A 24,325-nucleotide genomic window follows, 5' to 3' on the forward strand; every position below is an offset into this window, starting at 1 on the left:
CACTTATTTGGTGAACAAAGCAAGTCTCTCACATAATAAATCTACTAAAAGACTAAATATTACTTTACAAACAGTAGTCTAAATAAATCATATGAACATTTAATATTACTACTGTTATATCACAATAATATTAGTGAAATGAACTTAAAAACCGAATAAATATAAATTTACACACATTTACACAAGTAAATAGACTCAATGGGCTAAAAATCTGATTTTGTGTTGGCCTAGCTATGAGCAAACTCATGTTAACACAGATGTAGTCAAGATGTCAAGCCCAGCTCACACTGTGTGATTTTTAATAATCCTAGATGATTGTAGCTTGTCAAACTGCATAAACATGATTTTCATGTAACACTGTAAAATTTGTTGTCATAATGTTAGCCTTGTGTCATAATGTTGAATGTGTCAAAGCATCGATCAAAGAACACCGATTTTAGCCTAGGATTTCATTAATCTTTTTAGCATTTCCCAAACTGGTCCAAGATGACCAAATCGTAGCTGAGCTCACACAATGTGAGCAAGGCTTTAGAGAGCAACATCTGTTCAGTTCAAGTTTGAATCTTGCCTCATGGTGGAATGTATCTGATACCTTTAGATTCAGCATGCTGTCTCTCAATGGACATTCTCAGTTTTAAACTAAATATATGGAAATAATAAAATCACAACTTGTGTTCAAAAACATCTTTTTATTGACATCTTCAAAAGACCGGTTTTGTATTCGACTCTTTCCGAGCCAATGGTAAACTTCACAGAAAATAGCAGATCCATCACATTACCCTCTTACTTCAATTACTACTGCGCTGAGCTGTATGAGGGTGCGTACCTTTGTGTCTTTTCTCTCTGAATGTGCCAGCAAAGCAATGTATCTCAGTCAATAGAAATGTTGCATTTATCTTTTCATGCATTTATGGCTATATTTAGATTGCACAGTCAAGGAAAAATAATCTTGATTATTGAGTTTTAAAGCAAAACGTTCAAAAACTTTCATCCTTTTGTGTAGCCCCATGACTTGTCTATGTGCACAAATTCAACCAGTTTCCATCAAAATCACATTTTCTCTTTGTAAGGCTTTCATTTTCAGTACAAGTGCGAAAATTCTGCAGTAAACACATTTAACAGATTTGATTCCCCCTATAGCAGTGGTCTAAAACTCAATTCCTGGAGAGTTGCAGCTCTGCATAGTTTAGCTCCAACCACCTCCAACTCACACCTGCTTAATAGTCTCTAGTAGTCTTGAACACCTTGATTAGTTGCTCAGCTCTGTTTGATTACTGCTGGAGCAAAACTGTGCAGAGCTGCGGCCCTCCAGGAATCGAGTTTGAGACCTATGCCCTAGAGCAGAACTCGGTCCTGGAGGGCCGGTGTCTTGCAAAGTTTAGTTCCAACCCCAATTAGACACACCTGAACCAGCTAATAAAGCTCTTTCTAGGTATACTAGAAATTTCCAGCAGCTTGTGTTGAAGGAAGGTGAAACTAAACTATGCAGGACACCAGGACCGAGTTTGGACACCCCTGGCCTAGAGTATAGTGCCAAACACTCTTTCAGTTCTGTCCGCTCTCAAACCTTACCTTTCTTAAACAACTGACTCAAAAAAATCTCTCTCCAAAACATTGAAAAAGGCAAAAGGAACAATCACAAACAACCACAACTCACACAAGCCATATATAAACATTATGTTGAACGGAATGTATGTCCATAGTTTTTTGGAATGCATGTTTGAGTGCACATTGTGCAACTGTGCTTTGCCAGGTTATACAGCTGTACACACACGTGTGCATGCTGACAAGAATCTCTCACATGCTTATATTTTGAACTTCTAAACCTCTTTTCAATATTAACAGTCTATCAGCCATGTTTGCTGAGAAGCAGTGTGTCCATGGAAGCTCTGAATTCTTCACAGTATCATAGTCTCGCCTTCAAAAACATCTGCACCAAACATCTGACGCACTTGTGAATTTGACACCTATGGAGCAAAAGTGTGTGCACAGTGAGCAGGGGTTAGTGTGCATCTTGGTTTCTATATGCGTGTACTGGTAGGACATTGCAGTCTGTTTTTCTGTTAGGTGTGGCTTATTAAACATGTCCCTGAGGCCTCAATACCACAGATACCAAATGACGACCCCATAAAGCAATGTAAATAGATTCAATCATACCTCAATTCTTTGAACAATAGAAAGGCTTCTAAAACTAGAAAGTACCTGCTTGATTTTCAATACTATGAACACAACGGTTCCTAGGAATTAGCTTAGGCCACATGTCCCACAGCACTGCTGTTAAATAAAGACTTTGTACCTGAACAGCACCGGCACAGCAGATCCACTGCTGCCTTCATCAACATCATCATCCATTCAGTCACTCTTTTATCGCATTTTATCAGAACAGTCTTATTGCTTAAATCAAACTGCATCAAAGTCACAGTGCTGAAAGTCTGTAGTATTCTGCATCTGGAGATTCATCAGATGCTCAAGATTCAGGATGTCCACGTAAATTCTATGTAACAAACATCATGAACATTATCCCGTAAGTAAGGCAAATACAAACAAAACAATTACTTGTCAGAGCCTTCAAACATTTTCAGACAAGAATGCAATAAATATTAAATGTGTGAAAGACATCAGTTCAGTCTGGCATCTTTATATTGTCTATATCTGATACTCCTGGCATAATAGACATCCTGAAAGAAGCTTCTAGACATTGGAAATGTTTTGTGATGCATCTCTTGCTTGCCTAATACCATAGAGCCACTTAATGACACGTGCATTCCTCTCGATGACAGAGATGCCGTAGGGAACTCGTTCACTGGGTTTGATTGGCCCCATATCGTCATCTTCATCCTCCTCCTCCTCTCCTCGCTGTCCATCCCCGCACTCTGAGCTAGGCGTACTGACACTGCGGAGCTTTGAGACTGAAACAATGTCTGAATTTGCCCGGGCAAAACACTCCACACCACCCATTCCATCCACCTCATCTGGGTCCAGCCCACAGTAATTAAAGAATCGCTCCAGGTCAGCTGTGGCCCGAGAGTAGCGATCACTTAAGTCTGATTTGGAACGGTGGAGGGAGGGGTGTTTCCGGGCTGAACCAGGACGTGAGCCTCGTGAGCTGGCTGAGGACAGGCGAGTAAAAGCAGGGGAAGGTGGGGGTATAATGCCTGGGCGCAGAAGCCGTGGGCTGGGGGGTATACAGGGCGATGGAGGGTGAGCTGCCGAAGGTTGCTGCTGAACAGGTGTGGGAGGTGCCTGTGGCTGGGCTACCTGTGGTTGGGTCTGTCTAGGTTTGGGTTGTAGAGGCATTCTTTGAGGTTTTCTGATTTCCGCTTGAGGTCGCACATCCACCCGTCGTACAGTTACAGAGTTGGGTGGACCATAACTACCTTGTGGTATCAGTCGGGGAGCTCTAGCTGGGACAGGAGGCGGCCTTCGACTAGGCTCTGCAGGTGAGGGTTGATTGTTAAGAGGAGAAGATGTGCGAGAGGAGTTAGGTGTTGAGGCAAGATGTGCTTTGAAATTGATGCAGTGCTGCAGTTCTGCAGATTGTCCACTACCAACACTCTGACCACCAGAAGAGGGAGAGGAGGCTGAAGGAGAAGGAGAGGAAGGAATGGAAGAGGATGCAAGTGGCCCATCGCAAACATTGATTAGATTATTGAGTACTTCCAGATTGAGTTGCGGTCCTCTGCTCATGCCATGATCCGGTCCTCCATTCTCTGTGTCAAGTACCCGTCGGGTAATCTTCCTTGCTGGTGGAGTATTTATTCTGCATTGCATTAACATGCTTGGTGATAATAGCGGTTTGCGGATTATTGGGGGCTTCACGGGTTCTTGTCTAGTAAGTGCGACTTGTTGGCTCTTTACGTACTTGGCCTTGTCTGCTTCCAGGCGCTCAACTGCACTAAGCTTCCGAGTTCCTGTCTCTGGTACTCTGCGAAAGTAGCCCGGGCCTTTGTTGAGGATACGGAAAGGCATAGCAGAGGTGAAGGGACCCCCCGTCAGACGTCCATCTGTGGGACGAAGGGTCTCCACTGGCATGATGGGTAGCAGTGGGATTAATTTAAGAGGTGAAATGAAGGCTAAGGGTCAAAGTTTTCCTTGCTTTTATGAATGCCTTGCAGTCCCCAGAAAGACTTTCGTATTCACAGGTCTCTTTATTCCTTCTTCTTTGTGTTTTAAGCTCTTTTTCCCCACCTTTAAGGGCCCCTTTAACTTTCTTACTAGTCCGAACACTCCTGCTGCTGTTACTTCACTCCTTTTTGTGGGGCAGCCTCTTGCTTCTATTATCTGTGCTCTCCCGAGTCCAGCTCATTGAATAGAGGCCCGTGGGATGGGGTCATAAAGGGTCGCATTCCACATCAGTCCGGCTGAGTGACCCACCAGGATGGGGCAGATCCTAAAGTGAGCTTCTTACAGCTGAAAGGTTAGCGGAAGAGTTTTGGTGAAACACATTGGCTCTGTCCTATCCTGTCAAACTCTGGATGCCTCCAGCTTGTAAAACACTCCTTAAAAACCAGAGCCTCTTTTGCAATCCTGGACTCTTTTCCTGGAGGAAGAAGAGAAAGAGAGAGATGCTGTCAGACATGGGTAAGCAAAAAGAGGACCTCCTCTCGCTCCCTCTACTCCACACATACAGATACTCGAGTGCTCTACAGAGAATGGGGGCAGACGTTTGGTTTAAATGCACTGTCTGACCCCTCCCACTCCACTCTTAAAACCTCCAGATGCTGCATGTGTGAGCAACCAATCTGCAAAGAGAAAAGGGTTCCGAGCACAAGAGGAGGAGAAACCAGCAACTCATCTCTGATTGGCTGAAGGTTAGAACTCCGACCAATTGCACCCTCCCCCCACTCACAACAAACACTCCTACTGAATTTTCATTCAAATGTGATTCTTTGAAAAGAAACAAAAATGAAAAGAGCATAGCTAAAGAACAGCTGCAATCTTTTACATTCAGTTGCATCAAACAGTGCCTTTTTATGAAAATATTTAAATGTCCTCCTCCTTTCCACTTGTCCAGTGTTCGTGAGCACACAATGGTGCCTAGTGTATTGTATTTACAGAAGTACATTATATGCAGATTATCATATATTATTTTCTGGTCTGAGACGAGAGCCAAGCCAAGGCTCATTTAAATCTGTGTGAAACACTCGTGAGTATCCCCACAGCTTGAGTGCCACACAATGCAGTACAGTCTTTTTACCTTCACTTATGATAAACAGACAGAGAACTGCTCTCAAGTCTGTGCTGGCTCAAAATTAGTCTCTTCTTCAACTCTCTTTTTTCATCACAACTTCTGATGTATTCATATTCTCTTGATCCTCAGTGTCAGGGGAGTGAAGTCAATTTCCCTTTCTTTTTCTTTGACTATTCTCCTTTTTATTACTACATTAAAGGTTTGGATTACATCATTAAGAATGCTGAGAGGTTTGTTCCTTGCCATCCTCATCCTCATTATATTCGTATACACATTTTTAATTAATCTTTTTATAGCATGACTTTGTGTCTAGGCCCTCATCCCCGTTACGCTCCCTCTCCCCTACTTTCACTAATAAGATAGAAAAGACTCAGTACAACAGTAAAACATATTCTCTAACCAAGCAATAGTTCAGGCAAAAATCTAAATATAATCTTAAACTCTAATTACAGAACAGAATGTACAGCCTTCAAAAAAAACCTCTATCCTTACAGACATTCGCCTGAAAGGCTGAACAATAAAAAGCCTCAATTGCTTAAATGAGCTACTTGGTTTCCACTGCAATTATTTTTAACCTCAAATCAAAACTGACCCCATTTAATTTTGTTTAATCATAAACATTTTAGCGATTTATATGTTTCCAGATACTACAATTGTGATTTTCTTCCTAACCCTAATCCAAACATTCTAACTGGTTCTTCATCTGAAACAACCTTTCCTTTTCTACTTTCATCCCTTAACTAATGGATAGTTTCATAGCTATTATTTCAACAATTTCAAATTAATTTGGACAGCCGATTTTCACAATCCAATCCAATCTCAATGGATAAATTCAAGCTTCACACTATATTTTATTGATTCTGCAGAGTGATTTGTTTTGAATGCAGGATTACTGTTGCCAGATTATTCCATTGTGATTTTTTACATCAATTGGACAGCTGAGAAAAGTTAAATGTTGGTTCACATTGGTCTGCGAACACTGAAAAATGTTTTGTTGTGGTGTTTTAATTATGAAAAGAGAACTATTTAATCATGCTTTGGATGCCTCTGTTATTGTGTCTTATAAGTAGCTTATGGATAATGCAATAAATGCTTATCCAGGTCAAATTCTGTGATGCATTTAGATGATGATGAAAACACACTCACACATATACAGCTGTCTCTCGGTGACCAGGCTTTTAATAGTAACCACAGTTGCTCAGGATCCTGCCATACTGAAAGGGGTGAGGCAGCTCTAGTGTCCAAAAACCAAAGTGGATCATCATTCCATCCCTTCTACATCTCTGTATTCCCCAGCGCTAAACTGGCCTTTACCAGACACCAGCATGGAGGAAAGGGCTTCCACATGGACCATAGACAACAAGCACAAGGGCTTACATGGACGTATATGGATAACAATGAGCGCTTGCAAAAATTCTCAGCTTGTTAAGTCATCAGAGCCCTCTTTGAAAACTACTCAAGTACCTCAGGCATCAAAGAGATAAGCACATCAACAACATACAGCAAATGTAGCAACTCATGCTTAAATTATACCCTAGATCAGGGGTGCCCAAACCTCAGAGCCAATAGAATGATTTCACGCAGCCACCATTTTAAAGGCGAAATCGAGGCCAAGAAGAAACCCAGAAGTATCGCCTGAAGTCACACAGGAATGTTGTGTACCTGGCTGTATATTCTTTCACTATATTAGACTTGTCACGATGCTGAATGTCGGTACTGAAATTTTAAAAAACACCAACTTCCCACTAACATTTAAGCACTGTTGAGCACGTTCTTAAACACCGCCATAGTATTCGCCAGTGCTCGACGGAAATGACTGTGATTGGCCGTGAAGGTCATCAGTTCAGTGCACTTCACCAATGTTTACCAAGTGCAAATACAGACGAGCAATGGACTGATCTTTGCAGCTTTAAAGTGCTCCAGTGTCCCTGTATTTATGTTTGCACTCGGTGAGAGTGGTGAACTGATGACCTTCACAGCCAATCACAGTCATTTCTGTTGAGCACTGGTGAATACTATGGCAAATCAGCAGTGTTTAAGAATGCGCTCAGCAGCGCTTAAATGGACGTTTTTAAAATTTCAGTATCGAGACAACACTATTACAGACAACATGAGGGTGTGCTACAGAGGACTGCATCGTTTTATCACTCACCGGGTTACATAAGTTGAAGCAAGGAATTGTCCTCTCGATGCTTACCTGGTGCCATGAACTGAAGTCTAGGAGGACACTTAAGTGGATTACTCTTAAAGAGATTGTGATGCCTAATATGCTTTTAATTATTTAAATTAAACTTAATGGAATGATATTAAAGTGTTCACACAATATCTGCATTTTGAAATCGCGGTTGAAATGGAGGTTTATAGTCCACAGCAAGTTGTTGCAATGTTTACAGTGCTGATCCTATACTTCTGGGTTTCTTCCCACTTCAGCCTCGCTTTTGTTTTTAAAATGGCAGCCGTGTGAAATAAGCATATGTCCAGCAGAGTTAAAACTCTTGTACCAGCCTATATACTGTATGTGTTCCATAAGACAAGAAACATCCAGGCAAGTGCTTTTGGAATTGGAGACACATCACTAGAAACATTAAAATTAGATCCAATACAGATACAGACACAAATACAATCTTTAAGAAAACATAAACATACCAATATAAATAAATATCCTTCATGCATGCAGAACGTAACCTTCATTTTGATTTTCCTCAGCAGACCACAATAAGCAAGAGTTTGTTTCCTCGTGAATTGTACCTGACCAGCTGAGAACCATTGTTTACAGTTGATATACTCTGTCCAACGGAAGCAAAACTCAAGCTCATCTTACAGCACACAGTGATCACAAAACCATTAAAGCGTTTAGGTCTCATGTAAAATAAGATCCCCCAACAGAAGCAGACTCATTCCAGACTGGATTGTGATGGCCATGGGGGCGATGGTGGCACGAACAGCCCACAGCTTTGGGCACAAATGTGGTGTGAACTGATTGAGATAACAGAAGTCTATCAGCACTGAGCCAACTGGACCCACAACACTGAAGACGTGGGGAGAGCCAGGAATACACACACTTAGAGCCACATACACAGACACACATCTACATTAGACTGCCACAACCACAGACACATGCAGACATCTCCAAAACAAACCTTACTGGGCACAAAACTGAAGATCTGGTCTTGATTTCTGAGAGCTGATGTAATGTTCCCCACAGAGTTTAGTGGTAATATGTACCATTGGTTGAATTACAAAAAACGTGAATGGAAAAATGTTCGCTAACGGCTTAAACGCTGAAGCTAACAGTGATGTTTTTGTGAGTGTTTTTAAATTTGAAGAGATGTGATTTCCAATGTTCGTTTTAGTACTGTTTGAGAACACAATGTACACTAGATAGAGGAAAATGTGATGCAAATAAGCTAATCCAAAAAACCCATGGGTGAATCCACTGGGAGACGGCGGGTCGAGTGCGGCGGTCTACAGCTGTAGGGGGAAGAGTAAAAATGACCTCACTAATTTTGGCTGAAAGAAACTCCGCAATGTAATTAGAGGGGAATTTTGCGTGACTGCATGAGATCTGCTGCTTTAAGAATATCTATCAATTATGGTTGCGACAACAGGCCTGACATGACAGACACGTGAGAGGGGAAGATAAAAAAAGACCAAGGATGAGAAAATTATAATATAGTGTACATACGTAATGGCCTATGGTAAAGGTCTGCAAGTCAAAAAGAAAAACTAAATGTAGTAACTACAAGACTAGACCAAGCACAATTATTTTTTTTAGAATTTGATTAATTTTCATATCAATTTTCAGTTCAAAAGAATATCAAACAATAGAACAGATTTTAGTCATAACTCATCATAATTTAGACTAAATTTATTGTTACTATATTTTGTTATAAAATGGAAGAATACTAATGGAGATGCCTGCCATAGCATTAAAAGGATAGCACCCAAAAATAAAAAATAAAAAAAACCCACACAAACACGGGGAGAACACGCAAACTCCACACAGGAATCCCAGCTGACCCAGCCGAGGCTCAAACCAGCGCGACCTTGCAGTGAGGCAACATCGCTACCCACTACACCACCACATCATCCAAAATAAAAACAGTAATACTGTAAAAATAGGTACAAAATCTGGATTTAAACATAGCTGATACAGTCTTTCTCATATTTAACCAAAATTGTACAGTTTTCTTACTGGAACTATTTATTTTGACAGTGGTGTATTCCAAACTAATAATGTCCAGTAGAATTCTTCTTTGGTTAATGGATAAGGAGAGTGATGAATCATCCAGCAGGTGAAAAAACAATGGGTTGCATTGGATTTGAGTCTCCGTTAGGCCTGTCACAATATTCAATATATCGACTTCTTGCACAACACATGGACATGACTTCAATCATTTTTGGTGATGCAATATATATCGCCCATACATAAAAACCAATTCTAGCAACATTTTAGCTGATTCTATGTCTATTGGAGGTGTCAGTGTCAGTATGGTTAAAAAAACACTATAGTATTTACTGTAAATTACTTTAGTATATTTTCATGTGGGTATCTGTATACTGAAAATAGATCTTGTAGCAGATATCGCAGCCTCTATTACATTTCACCTTACACTTTTTTGTTAACATTTATTATTATTTATTTAGGATTTGCATTTTCACATTCTGATTCCAATGACTAATTATTAAACCATTAAAATTACTATAATTAAATTCAATATTCTTAAGAATAAAATATCATGTGTTCTTTGGAAAAGTGTACTTGCATTGTGATTATATTATATTGTCATTGTGGCATTAAATAATGAGTGCCAAAAATGGCCTTAAGATGACAATAATATCGTTTATCGCAATATATTTTGGTGCAATATATCATACAACAAAAACAAATGGTGACAGGCCTAGATTCCATTAGGTCTGATAGTAGTTCTCGTATCTTGGACCAGAATAATGCAATTTGGGGACATTCCCAGAACATATGTACATAAAGTACCTAGTGTAGAGTTGTTACATAAGTGACAAAAAGGGACTGATTTTTTTTTTTGTTTGTTTGTTTTAAATAACAGGTAGGGTGTACCATAAGCCTTAAAAATTAATTAATAGTAAATCATTTGGTGAGCTGGGTTTTTTGAAGTTACAAAACAGTTCTCCCAGACAGTATCCCAATCAATAATTATATTGAGTTCTCTCTCGCAGAAGCCCTAAATTACGATATTTGAATATTGCCATACTAGTGATTTATAAATTATATTTACAATACCTCTCGAGTCCAAACTGGAATCTATCCTGTCTATCATAGGATGAGGGGATATTTTGATTGACCAAGGAACTCCATAAGCTTTCAGCACAGATCTCAATCTTAAACATAAGAAAAAGGAGAATCCTGAAAAACAGAATTCCTCTTTCAAAATCTGAAACGATTTAAGTGCATCATCATTGTATAGGTCCTTTATCACAAAGATACCATTTCTGCCCAGCATTTGTATATAAATGATTTGTTACCAGTACATATATTATTACTATGCCAGATGGATGTGGAATAGGGCTGTGAGATTAATCGAAATCGAATCTCAATTTGAAATGGTGTGATTAGTTAATTGCAAGAAGCTGCAATATAAAATATATATGTATATGTAAACAAAAATAATGAATAACATCTGAGGTGAAGCCCTTTAAAACCAGCACGCTATGCTTGACTTTCTGCGATAGTGAGAAGATTGAATCTTGTGCCACGACGTCCATTTGTCATTTACAACTTCTCATGACACCCAACGTCAAAGAAATCATGCCGAAATCGTGGGATCTGACTCGGGCTTTATAACTAGCCAATTGAATAAGCACACTTTCGTTCTGCCTAATCAGAATTGCGCAACTGAACTACGCCCACGATAAAAAAAGAAAACATACAGGAAAGCGCTGACAAGTGGGATTATGGCGTCTGCTGCTTCAGAAGCATTATTAGATGAATTAATGTCATAGAAAAACAGCATTTGTAATATGGGAATATTTTGGTTTAAAGTCAAAGGCACTGAACAAAACAGATCATTTTTAAGAGCTGTCGCAGAATTGTTGCCATGGCTTACAGATTATTGAGCTAAAGCTTAAATTAAAATAAAATCAGCTTGAAGCCTGAATTAAATTGTAAATCAAATCGCAATTGCAATATCTATAAATAAATAAATAAATAATCGCAATTAGATATTTTCCCCAAGTCGCACAGCCCTAGTGTGGAATCACAACAACAATCAGATGCTTCCATAATTTTTTCTGATGCTTTCCAGGTTAATAGAATGGTCTATAATTGGACCAAAATTTTCATGAAATTTCTTGGATGTTTTAGTAAAGGGTAGATCCTTAGATGCAGTGGATGAATAATATTAGCTTTTAAGGCCCGCCATGGAACAGAGGAAAAAAAATACAAATTATTTGAAGAATGTTGGAAACACTGACTTTCATAGAATTACTTTCTTCTACTATGCATGTCAATAGTTACAGATTTCCAACATTCTTTATACATCATCCTTTGTGTTCAAGGAAATAAAGAAACTCAAACAGATTTGGAACAAGTAAAGGATGAGTAAAGGATGACAGACTTCATTTTATGCTGAACTATCACTTTAAAGCACTGTAGAAAAGCTGAATGTCAAATGATCTACGCATGCAGGCATGTTAAGGCTTAATTACTAGGGAATGACAGCTTTAAAATAGGTCAAAACCAACATTTCCTGCTCCGAGCAACCTGGATTTACTTTGAAGCTGAATCACCTATGCCAGTTACACTCCTGTTCCTCAGGCTGCATGCTATCCTTTAACATGTCAACATTCCAGGAAGTTTGTGTGAATCCTCAGAGGTATTAGGTAAGGACTGAGCACAGTGATCTGACGTCACTATGAGTAACAGGGGATCTCAGGAATTTCTCCCAAATGTGAATGAGACATTCAACTGACAAAAGCGGAAGTTATGTAAAGAAAATACAGAAGGTATGTCAACGACGAATGCTCATCATTGACAAGCCCACTGACGTCTTTACAGACTGCCGTTCTGCCCCTTTTCCACTTGATCAGAGAAGATCTGGCTACCCGACTGAGCCTGAATTCTCCCAAGGTTTCTTCTCCACTTCAGTCAATTGGAAGAGCTTGGTTTCTTGCCACTCTTGCCTCTGGCTTGCTTGGTTGGGGTTGGTGTAGCTGCTTTTCAGTGGAATATTACTCAACTCATCATATTAATGGAACATTCCACTTTTTAGGGAAATAGGTTCATTTTGCAAGCCACCTAAAGTTAAACCGTAACATTTTCCCATTTTTTACTCCATTCAGCTGATCTCCAGGTCTAGCACGAGCCCTTTTAGCTTGGCATATACCATTGAATCGGACTAGACCATTACCTTCTGGCTAAAAAAAAAAAGAGTTTCGATAATTTTCCTATTTAAAATTTGACCCTTCTGTAGGTACATTGCTGCAGCCATGGTACAACAACAAAGTTGATTATTACTCCTGAATGAGAGTAGTTTCTTGAGATCTTGAAAACATCAAGGTTTCATTTTTTGTTGGTCTTAGTACACAATGCAATTACAGAATATTCTGTAACTCTTTTTGAATACATGGAGAGTGGCTGAATGGATTAAAAAATATATAAAAATAAACAACTGTTTAACGCTAGGGGACTATGGAAAAAACGCTTTAAGCTGAGCCGAATCAGTCTTAACCTAATCTACACCAGCAGTTACACACTCAAAAAATGACTTTTGGTGCTTGTTCAAACTACGTATTTAAAATTAGTTGAAACAACACAATTCTTACTTTTTGGAGGTGGACAGACAACTTAATTGTTTTAAGTTCAATCCACTTAAAATTGTAAAAATTATAACTTACATAGTTAACTTAATCAATTTGTGCTGAAACAACAAAGGAATTGTGTGGAAGCCAGCATTTTTTACAGTGTACCACTGCTCTGCTGTCTGTCTGATACTGTAACTGTGGGAGGCTGGACAAAGGATCCACGTGCAGTTTTTATTAACAAAGAATAGTTATGCATCAAATACAGGAACAAACAGTAGCATACAGGTAATCCAATGTGGTATTCAAAAAACAGGCGGGTGGTCGGTACAGGTGGCAAAGAATCAATAACAGAAAACCAGGTAAGGATCAAACATGGAATGACTAGATAGGATAACGCTTTGTAATGCTACAATACAGTGAACAAGACTCAGCAATGTCTGTGAGTGTGTGTGCTCTTTATATGGTCCATGTAATCAGTCTTAAGTAGCTCCCAGCTGTGAGTGTGTCTGTAATCAATGGAGAACTGGAACAGGTGTGTGTGTGTGTGAGGTGCCTAAAGGGAGTTGTAGTTCATATGTAGTTCGATCTATGAGGGTTAGATCACTGGTGACTGTAACAAATATGCTGAATATATTCCACAATCTAAAATATTGTTCTGTCTTTTTATTCACTCTATAAAATAAAGCTGCTTTGATACAAGTGACATTGTAAAAAGCACTATAGAAATAGAGATGAGCGTGTGAATCAAACAGGTTTGACCATCACCTGGTGGAGAAAAGTGAGGAAAATATTTCCCTCAGAGTCATATTCTTCAAGGCGGATGCTGATAAGGAGATTATTTTGGACAAGCAGTCATAAACTACTGTTGAACAACAAGTTGTTATATATGCCCAGTGCTTTTATGTGACACTTCCTTATTGATTCATTGATAATGGCCTGTTTCAGTTATATTAAAGTGATTTTGAGTGGCTGTGCCCTACAGATGAACCTCATTTGTGTGACCGCTCACTTAAATCTTTGACCTCTTGCACTATACTGTAGCTGTTAGGTGTAAGTACAAGCTAACTAGCATAATTCCCAAGGGTTTTCCCTGACGGCTTTTACTGCATTGACAGAGTCACACCTCTCCCTCAGCCCACCTCAGCGACTGCGATAAAGACGCCCCAGAGGATTCAAGCCTTTAGCCTGATAACCTTTCACACTGCCTCCATCCGTTACTACCACAAAGCTCTATCGGTGAAGGACAGCTGGTTATAAAGAGTTTTAAACAGGCTTCTCTTCTGCACAGCTGTTTCCCCTCTGTCCACAGCAGGCCAGGATGACCTCTCAACACAACATCATTAGACAGAGCTGGTATTGTACTAAACGTCCCACAGATACACCACGAAACAACTAACACAGAATGTCTGAATGAGCCCTCAGGATTTTATCATCATTCATCTCCCGTGAATAATTACAGTCAGTACGTGGATTTCCAAACAGATGTAAATACAGTTGCCCTCAGTGCCATTTCTTACATTGATGGTTTACACAACAAAAAAAAGGAATGACAGTTCTGTTGTTTTTAAATAATGTTAATAATAATATTAATAATAAATCAAGAACTACTATAGAATTCTAGCTTAAAAATTCAAAAAATTTTTACAATTATGGCCCGTTTCCACTGAGTGGTACGGTACGGTTCGGTTTGGTACGCTTTAAGGGCCGTTTCCACTGTCAAAAGGCGTACCGAACTGAACCGTACCACTTTTTCGGCACCCTTTCGAAAGTGTACCAAACACGAGAAAGGGTACCAAAAGGCGGAGCTAGACGCGCAGCTGAACGCTATTGGTTTACAGAGATACGTCATTCGCCTACGCAACAAGACAGAATGAAAACAAAAAACCCGCCATGTTTAAAATACACACACAGCCGAGAGATTACAGCGGAATTATATATACATATAATAACGAGCCATGGTCAATCTGGGCTCAAACAAACCTTGTTGTCGTCTTGATGAACAGCCACAAAGCCATGAAGTAGAGCAGAATCTACCCTGTGCCTCGTAGTTTTTTACAAGGCAGTCAGAAGCGTGAGTGGTTTCGCTTTCTTCCTTGCGTTCGCCGCGCGTCTAACATTATATCTGAAATAACAAACTTCTTGAGCTGATGATAATAACCTGCGGTTGATTATTGACGTGCTTTTGAAACCCAATCCTGTCAGACACTGACGAACGCGAGAGTGAAGCGTGAAGAAACAAAGGAGAGGCCGGAAAAAAAGGAGCACATTACTTTTCAGCAAACATGAACAAAATGCCATGTATAACTAACTTATTATCTTCACCTTTTGGACTAATATGAACTGGGAATGATGGAATTACTGTCTAACAGAGGCTACATGTGCTGCTGAAGATTACAGACACAGATGAGAGGTTTTCACTGACTGTGGGCTATATTTTGTGTTGTTTTTGAACCTAAATAAGGACTAAATGTCTGCTGTGTGTAGTTCTTCTGTAGTTGGTAACATATCGGAGACTGTAAGGGGCTGTATGTGTTTATATATGTTCATTTATTTATTTATTTTATATAATTACAGACGTTACAGTAGGCTGTTTCGCACCGTCATTGATCTGCAGTTATAATCAACTCATGTTCATTGTAAAGTTAGTAATAAACATTTCTACACAAGTATTTATGTGTGTAAAGCATCTGTTTTGTGAGAAGTGCTTCTCATATGATATGTGAGCTACCTGTACAGCTTTATTGTAAAAATGTCCCCGAACGAGAATGACGTCGACTGAAACTTTCTGTCATGCACCACGCCCACCAAAAGTGTACCCTTGTTAGTGGAAACGCAAGCCTGATAAAGGTGACCCGTACCGACCCGAACCGTACGTACCGTACCGTACTGTACCAGTCAGTGGAAACGAGCCATTACTAATAATCAATGCTTTCACATTCTGGTAGTAAATTAATCTGTTAAATATTTCTTACGGTAAATCAGATTTAAAAACCATGCTAAACCAGCGTTATCCTCCGAACATTGTGCAAAAACAATGAAACAAATATAATTTATCAATGTAGGCCACAGTGTAATTTCAGTACCCCTGAGTAACTGCTGAAGTAGTTTTCTTTTTTGTAAGTTTATCCCATTTGTTGTGTTTTTTTAGGTCTATTTAATTGTTTGAAGGTTTTATTTAATATAAAGTGAAAGTTAATTAAAATAAGTTAATATATGAGCAATATCACACGAGTAGCAGTGCGATGTTGTATACAACAGTTCAACGACATAATCGTGTATATGAAAAAGAAAATCAAACATGGAGAGTCTAAAAATCCTTTTGTATGAGGAACTACTTTTCTTCCGCCATTCATTCACATCTGCAGCTGCGTCAGAACAGCAGAGACCAATGCTATTTTACAAACGTCATTTTAAAGTTAGTATTTGAATGATTCTCCAGCGTAATGTCTAAAATGATGACAAAACAGGTGATTTTGCTGACATTTTAAGATTATAAGGCTGAACGGCATGAAATGCCATCAGTCTACATTGATTTCCCAGTATTTCTCTGTAGCAATCGGGAGATCACAATAATTAACCCCGAAAAAGCCAAAGCAACGCAAACACTACCAGATTACTGTTGTGTTTGCGATAAGGAAAAACGCTAAATACATGCGGGCATTTCTTTCTTTCTTTTTACCGAACTAGTCTGCAGTAATGAAAACAGCAGATTCATTAGAAGCAAACAGATTGTCAACCAAAAAGTAACTCAAGGTTGTACAAAGAGTGGCCAAAACAAAACATATATATTCCTGATATGTGAGTCCCATCTCACACTCAATACACTACAATTACTATGGTATAATTGTACTACAGTACTACAGCATACAAAAGAGAGTGATTGACTTAGAATGTCATTTACTAGATTAATAGTGTTTTGATCAGCTACAGTTTAAAAATATGCCAATCTTTTCTTCTCTAAGGGCTTATTACGTGGTCCCTGTCGCCATCTTGTGGATGGACAATGTCAACAGCCTTTGCTCTGCTCAGTATGACAGGTTGATGGATGCTGATGTGCTGTCTCTCAGAAATTATAAATATTTTAGATAGGCACTCTCCTTATAAATCAACGGCATAGTTGCAATCTAAAAAACAACATCCTCGCCTGAAAAGCGCTTAAGTACATTATGTTGTCCAACAGCAGCAATATTTGTCAAACTGTATTGAGTTTTTTCATATGCTGTCACTCTATGTGGGCAGAGTAATACAGAAGGGTGAAGAGGCTGTACGAGTGCTGTTATTGCAGAATATCGCATGGCTGTGAGTCAATCTGATCCGAGAACCAGACAGAACTATTGTATAAATATATTCACACACTTTGTGTTGTTTCATTTAAAATTCAGTACTCTGAAAACAGTTAATTATTATTAAAATATCTTGTACATTTATTCATTTATTCCTATAACATTAATATGATATTGATTTTCTGTCTAAAAGCATATAATTCATATAGAAATTTAAAAAACAACAAGTGAAGTGACACCAGATCATTATTAAGTTGTACTGATTAATTTTCCTGTTCCAAATACCAATTCATCATTGACAGAAAAAAGTAATCTAAAATAATAACGATTATTTGTCCCAGAGACAGGAAACAACCAGAAAATATGCTCATCTTTCATGTTGACTATAATAAGATAATCAGATGAGACTAAAAAGTCCATCTGCCACCCTGAGACCAAAAATTCCCCACATCTCCCTGCGTCCATTACTTCAAAACTTCAAATCAGAGAACCTAGATTAGATCAAATCAGATCCCTTGAGTTTTCAGATCAGGTTTGAGCTTTACAGCAGATCAAGACGCTCACGTGGCACAGACAGATGTATCTGACCCCAGAGACCTGGGCGATCTGTCACTTACAAGACTATTAGTGATTTACCGTTGTCACTGGATAAAGCTCTGCAGCTCTGCAGTACCAGCTGCACATTCGAAGAATGACACTGAGTTGCCAGAGGTCACTTTAAACTCTCAATCCAATTTATTCACCTTGGTAACATTCTCTGTAAAAAGAGACATGCACATCTCTGTCATATTAATCAAGCCAAATGGCCCGATTAGCCTCTAATTATAACCACGACAACCTTGTCCATGTCAGACTCATCTCAGGAATCCATGTCCTCCAGCTCCTTTAAATGAACCCTGACCCTGTGGCCTGTCAAACTAACACTGAGAAATATCCCTCACACGTTTCAAACACACTCACACCTGCACAGAATTACTGCCTGCTAGCTGTCTGCCACACATTAGCATGCTAACAGACACACAAAACCCTAACTGTACGTGTGGACACAGCGTGTAATCACAGAGAGGAGATGGTTTTAGCGTCAGCAGCACAGTCTGTTGTTTTTACCATCTTCCACCGCAGCTACCAATTCCGCTTTCCCACAGTTTCCCCAAACACACACATTCGCCAAAACAAAGGAACAACAAACAGCTAGTATCTGCGTTTACATTAACTAGCGCACAACCCAAACATGGTCTGCAAACGTATACAGCAGGGGTCACCTATTAACCCAGTTTGCCCAATAACTAAGCCAGGAATGTTGGAGTTAATGGATCTCAGTGAGGAAGAGAGATAGTGAGAGATAGAGATCTTGACCTGCAGACAATATGACACAGAAATACCTCACAGTTGTTATTACATGCACTGACTCAGTTCCTCATTTCTCAATCGCTTTTAGTTTGACACATTGTTGACGTTCATGCTAGGGATGCAGATATTTCATAGAGGTTAGCATGTTTTTGTTTTTAAATGATTAACTGTCATCTAGTGCAAGTTACTCTCTTATAAACAAATAATTTCATAAACAAATGTAATAATTGGTTATTATTAAGCTCACACAGAATCTGCACATGCAGAAAGATTTCCACAGATTTTTAGCCCATCATAGAGTCTATTAATTTAAAGGGATGTCCTGATCAGGGTTTTTTTGCCCTCGATTCTGAGTCATTTGATTTTGAGTACCTACCGATACCGAAACCCGATCCGATACTTCTATAATACATAAAAAAAGAATAAAGAAGAGCGAAGAAACAGATCCAGGATGTTCCTTATTTTATATTTAATCCACCTTATTTCAACATTCAACAACTCTGTTAACAAACAGAGAGCACTTCTGTGAGGTAGCTTGAACAATCGAGTAATAAATAATATAAATTCTTCACTTTTGGACTATAGTGCAACAGTAAATATAAAGAAATCTCTAAAAACAAATAGCACCTCAACTTAAAATACCCGGTAGGCAATCCCAAGTTTACATATCTCACAGTTTGCAGTCAAGCTGCTTTCGTGTTCTACTTTGCCGCATTTAACCAATAGAGTCTCTGCAACAAAGTGATGTGAGAGGTAACGTCTGATTCCAATTCAGTCTGAAACCGCGTGATTGGCCCCGATTTCAGATCACGTGATCGAATCTGGACATCCTTATTTATTTACTTGTGTAAATTTGTGCAATTTTATATTTATTCAATTTTTTTATTAATTTCAGTAATAATATTGACTAATATGGAAATGTTTATTTGATTTTGTTTACAATACAGTTTGTAAAGTAATATTTTCTGTCTTTTAATAGATATTTTATATGATAGACTTGCTTTGCTTACCAAATAAGTGGATCTAATTGGATTTGCATTGTAAACATTAAATAAGAGTTGAAAAGCTATTATTTTTTTATTTCATTTATTAAGTTTTTAGTTACGATTCCGCATAAATACACAGATTTTTTACTAAATTCTCTGCAAAAATTGCAAAACAATGTCTGCAGATTCTGGCTGGCCCTAGTTATCACTATACAAATTATATTTTTTAATTATGTTGCTGTGATGCCAAAACCATTTAAAACCATTTTATTTTTTCTTTATTAGTATATTCTATTTTTCAAATATAATTTAATGGTTATCACCCATAACATGAACATTTTATTGAAAATAGTTTTGCCTACATTTAAAAATAAGGTATTTAATTTACAATGCATTATTTATATTGATAAAATATCATGTCTGCATTGAAATCTCTCTCTGAGACTTTTAAAACCAGTTTTAAGTTATTTTATATAAAAGTAAAATAAAACAAATAAAAATAAACATTTGTTAAAAAGATCTAACTTAAAAAAAATAGAATTATCAGCCATGAAATGAAAATCATCATCTCAACAAATTAATATCAACATCTATCACAAATGAATGGCACAACACTCATCAAAAAAGACAACAGCAACAACACAACCTAACAACTGAGCTCATAAATGCAAAGTGACAGTCATCCACCGTTAAATAAAGCAAATAATATAAAAGAAAAGCTCCAAATGAGATGGGAAAATACCTGGAGTTTATCTATATTTAATGTCTCAAAACCTGAACTCAATCACCCTACGCTCACACCATCCCATATAAACAACCATTACGTCCTACAAGGCAATCAGTCCAGTCCCAGCACGCTCAAATTAGACTAACTAGAGACTCACATCCTTCTTGAATGAATGATGAAATGAGAGGACATTAGTTATACATGAGCTTCACTGTTCTTGCAATTACAGTGGTGAATAAAAAGAAAAGTAAATGAGATACAAGGGTTAAAAAAACTAGCAGAAATCCTGTGTTCAACAAATCTCTCACACAGACACAGACAACACAAAACTAACTGCAGAAAGCTTGAGAATAATCCATTACTAGTCTATAAATCAACTGGATCATCTCTGCTAAGGGTTGTTTAACTTACCAGGACAAGTGATTTCCGAGAGCAGGATGAAGCTCTCAAGCTGTAGAGCCTTTTAAAGAATGGAGCTCAGCAGTGAGTCGGCGCTCCAGTGAATGTATCTGTGTGAGTGTGTGTGTGTGAGCGCGACTGAGACGGCAACTCAAATACCACTTTCCTCCTCCCTCTTCTCTATTTGGCTCCTCCCACAGCCTGCTCTTTCAGGAAAAGAAAGACGGGAGAAATACAAGCAGGAAGAACAACACTTCCCAACGGATACATGACCAAATCAATTCATTCATGCACCACAGTATGTGTTGTGTTGGTGCCTTATTTACACCACAAATCCTTTGCCTATTCTTGGCCTCAAGTGGTTTTCCGATTGGAGCTTTGGGTTCCGGCTGGAGATATTTGTGGTGGTCATTTCCCAAAACACCTCTAAATAAGCTTTTCCCACGTTCCACCTCAAGGAAGTGATATAAGAGTGTCTGTCGGCTTCATCAAAGTAAATAGAGTCCAGCAGAACACTGAAAGACAGGCAATGGTGGCTATAAGGAAATCCCGTCATCTGCTTTTACAATTTCAGGAAGATTTCCAAAGAATTACCTGAGAGAGACTCATTTAGTATGACTGTTTCTGTTCTTGGAAGCTGCATTCTTCTTGGAAGAAGAGTTTGTGGTTTCTCGGCTCTCCGAGTATGAGTTTGGGTTGAGCGTCGCCCTCAAAAAGCACAAGTTCATCTCGTAAAATCCCGTAAAAGCAGGGAGTGGATGAAGTCCAGCTCAGAGGGACAGAAAGGAATGAAAGTTATGAAGCAACACTTCATTTCACTGACACACCAGTATCAAACTCACTTCAGAGACTCCGCCTCTCCATTTTAAGTAGGATTAACTGGATTATCTAAGGAGTGGTTGGATAAAGTCTGGTTTGGCAGACCACCTTTGAGGTGAAGGTGAATGTTCTCCTGAAACACAGATAACATCTGCCATCCAGATGCACAACAAATAAACAAGTCTGACCTGAAGAGATCCTCCTCTTCAGGGCTATTCATTCAATCAGTCAAGTAGGCTTATGGCCAGATTATTATTTTTTTTTTGCTGCGATTAATTGTTGAAGCTTTGATGTTTTTATATTTAGTATATGGGATTATTCCGATATTGACCTAAACTCCAATAGAGATTCCTTTGACAGGTGTATGTTTCAATCAAACTAAGCTACAAAAGGATTATAAAGTCCAATAGGTAACTTTTCTTTATCCCAATTCTATTTTTGTACCCCTTCCCTTGGCAAACAGAGAGTGAAGAGGAAGGGCTTCAAAATTTACCCCTAAGAAATAGGACACCCCTACAGCACCTGCACACGTCATCATATGTCATCGATATCGCTTACTTCGTATGAGATCTGACGATGGAGACTGCTGTAGTTATTTTAGTTGCGTTAATTTTTGGTTTTTATTTTCAGAAAATCACTGAAGGCAACGATATCATGTTATCATAACGATCTAATGTGGCAATAAGCTCATAACTGTACTGTGCATTTACACCCTGGCCATATTCATTTATGTAAACACAAGAGAACAACATTAACATTATATCAGACACTGTAAAAATTAAGGTCATTCTCAGTCACTTGACTTTTCTGGCAGGGGATTCGAGTGTCATCGAGTGACAGAATATTGTGGGACTGCTATACACGAGTTATTATTGGGGATTATAGTTACCGGGTCAGCTATGCAGCCGTTGTGGCTGCTGTATTCTGGGAAATTTTCGTACCCCTTGGTTTTTGGTGTGGTCCTGAAAAATCTCTATTTCGAGGGCTATCTAGCCCTTCCCCTTAGCCCTACACCTTCAAGATAGAGAATTGGGACACCCCCACCCCTTCACATGAACACGCAAAACGAAGGGTAGGGCTAAGGGGTAGAATTGGGATTGAGCCAAAGTCTCACTATAAATGTTAGTAAAAGGATTAAAATCAACAGTTGCAAAACCAGATTAGTTACAGTGTTAATATTAGTGAAAAAAATTCAACCCCATTTAATAAATCGATTATGACTATGATTTTAATGTGTTTTTACGAATCAACTAAGAGAGCATTTGAACTATTAGGCTAAACATATAAATGTTCACGCATTTGGGACAGTTATGAACACACTTTAAAGGGCAACTATGATAAAAATCCTCTTTTGGAAGCTGTTTGGACAGAACTGTGTGTAGGTATAGTGCGTCCGCAGTCATATTTGGCTGATATAAAGACAATAAGTCTCTTTTTTTAATTTCCTGATGTTAAAATAGGATCCGAATCCTGTTAAACGCATCCGCTGTGAGTGTGTGTGTGTAAGGGCGTGAACTTTGAAACACAAAATTGTATTGTGACTCATCATTGCAACTCCACAACAAATACATCAAATAATCATTGTGAAAGTTCTTGCTGTAGTATTTGTCACCAATATTGCGTGAGATCTGCTTCTTTCATGTCTGTCACTGTGCTGCTTATCTGACCGAGCCGAGGTGGAGATTGAGGCACACTCTGATAGGCACGTGGAAACGGTGGGCGGGGAGAACTAGCATTAAAGGCACAGGCAACAAAAACAGCTACACTGTGTTCAGAGCACAAAATCCAATATTCTGAAAAGTATAATAAATAATCTGATGGGTGTTTTGAGCTGAAACTGTACAGACACATTCTGGAGACACAAAAGACTACTTAAATCTTGAAAAAGGGTAAAATAGGTGCCCTTTAAAAAATAAATAACGATATTTCAAAGTGCCCACGTTATCAGTATTGTGCATGTTCATTTTCATTACAAAACATTGAATATGTCTACATGTCTACAGTCAAGTCCAGGTGTGGATTGTTCCCCCATTCCTCTTGATTTGACTGCCTTTGAAACCCACACCCTCATGCCAAGGGGTGTACCTGAGCCCCACCATAAACACAATACCCACAGAATGTGAGCCTGTGGCTGTGGTAACAGATCCCTATGGGAATGTCTGCAGCTCTGTTTTGAGGAAAGGGAATGGAGCGGATGCTACCAAAGGTCTCAAATATGGAGGCAAATGTTCATTTATTGCTGCGCATAACTAATCAATTCAACACTTAACAACAGTGTGTACACAAACTGTATCTAAAGTGAGAATGCAGATTGAGATGTGAGACAGATGTGTGCACCCCTGACTTTTGAAAATGAAACTAAATTGAAAGTGTCGCAACATTTCACTGTCTGTAAACAATGATAAAATTCATGAAAACACATTGACAGTGTGATAATGATCATCACAACAAGCACTATCAGTGATCAACTGTAAAGATTCCTTCTGCTTGCCAAGTCAGGCCAACACTTATCCTGCCTACAGTATATTTTCACTTCATATATATTCATGTAAATATTGAGCAAAATGTACAATTCATTTGTTAGAACTCCATATATATATATATATATATATATACATACATACATACATACATACATACATACATTATATATATATATATATATATATATATATATATATATATATATATATATATATATATATATATATATACACACACACACACACTTTACAATTTATTTACAGTTATAAAGTTTAAGTCTCTGTTTCTATCAAACTCTCTTTTCTTA

General features: G+C 38.5%; 1 protein-coding gene across 2 annotated transcripts in view; it reads right to left on the reverse strand.

Annotated features, from left to right (window-relative positions):
* Positions 1–669: 669 nt before the first annotated feature.
* Positions 670–24,325, reverse strand: part of wu:fa11c10 (protein FAM110A) — a 35,251-nt gene continuing 11,595 nt past the window's right edge. The window contains exons 1-2 of one of the 2 annotated variants that reach the window (XM_056449223.1): positions 20,728–20,853; positions 670–4,540 (exon numbers count right to left, since the gene is read on the reverse strand). In XM_056449223.1, the coding sequence (XP_056305198.1) occupies positions 2,692–4,032 (1,341 nt within the window). In that variant the 5' untranslated portion in view covers positions 4,033–4,540; positions 20,728–20,853 and the 3' untranslated portion in view covers positions 670–2,691. Of the gene's footprint in view, positions 4,541–20,727; positions 20,854–24,325 lie in introns of those variants that run through there. The other variant, XM_056449224.1, reaches the window with a different exon arrangement.

The sequence above is a fragment of the Danio aesculapii genome, chromosome 23 (assembly GCF_903798145.1).
Source record: "Danio aesculapii chromosome 23, fDanAes4.1, whole genome shotgun sequence".
NCBI lineage: Eukaryota > Metazoa > Chordata > Actinopteri > Cypriniformes > Danionidae > Danio > Danio aesculapii.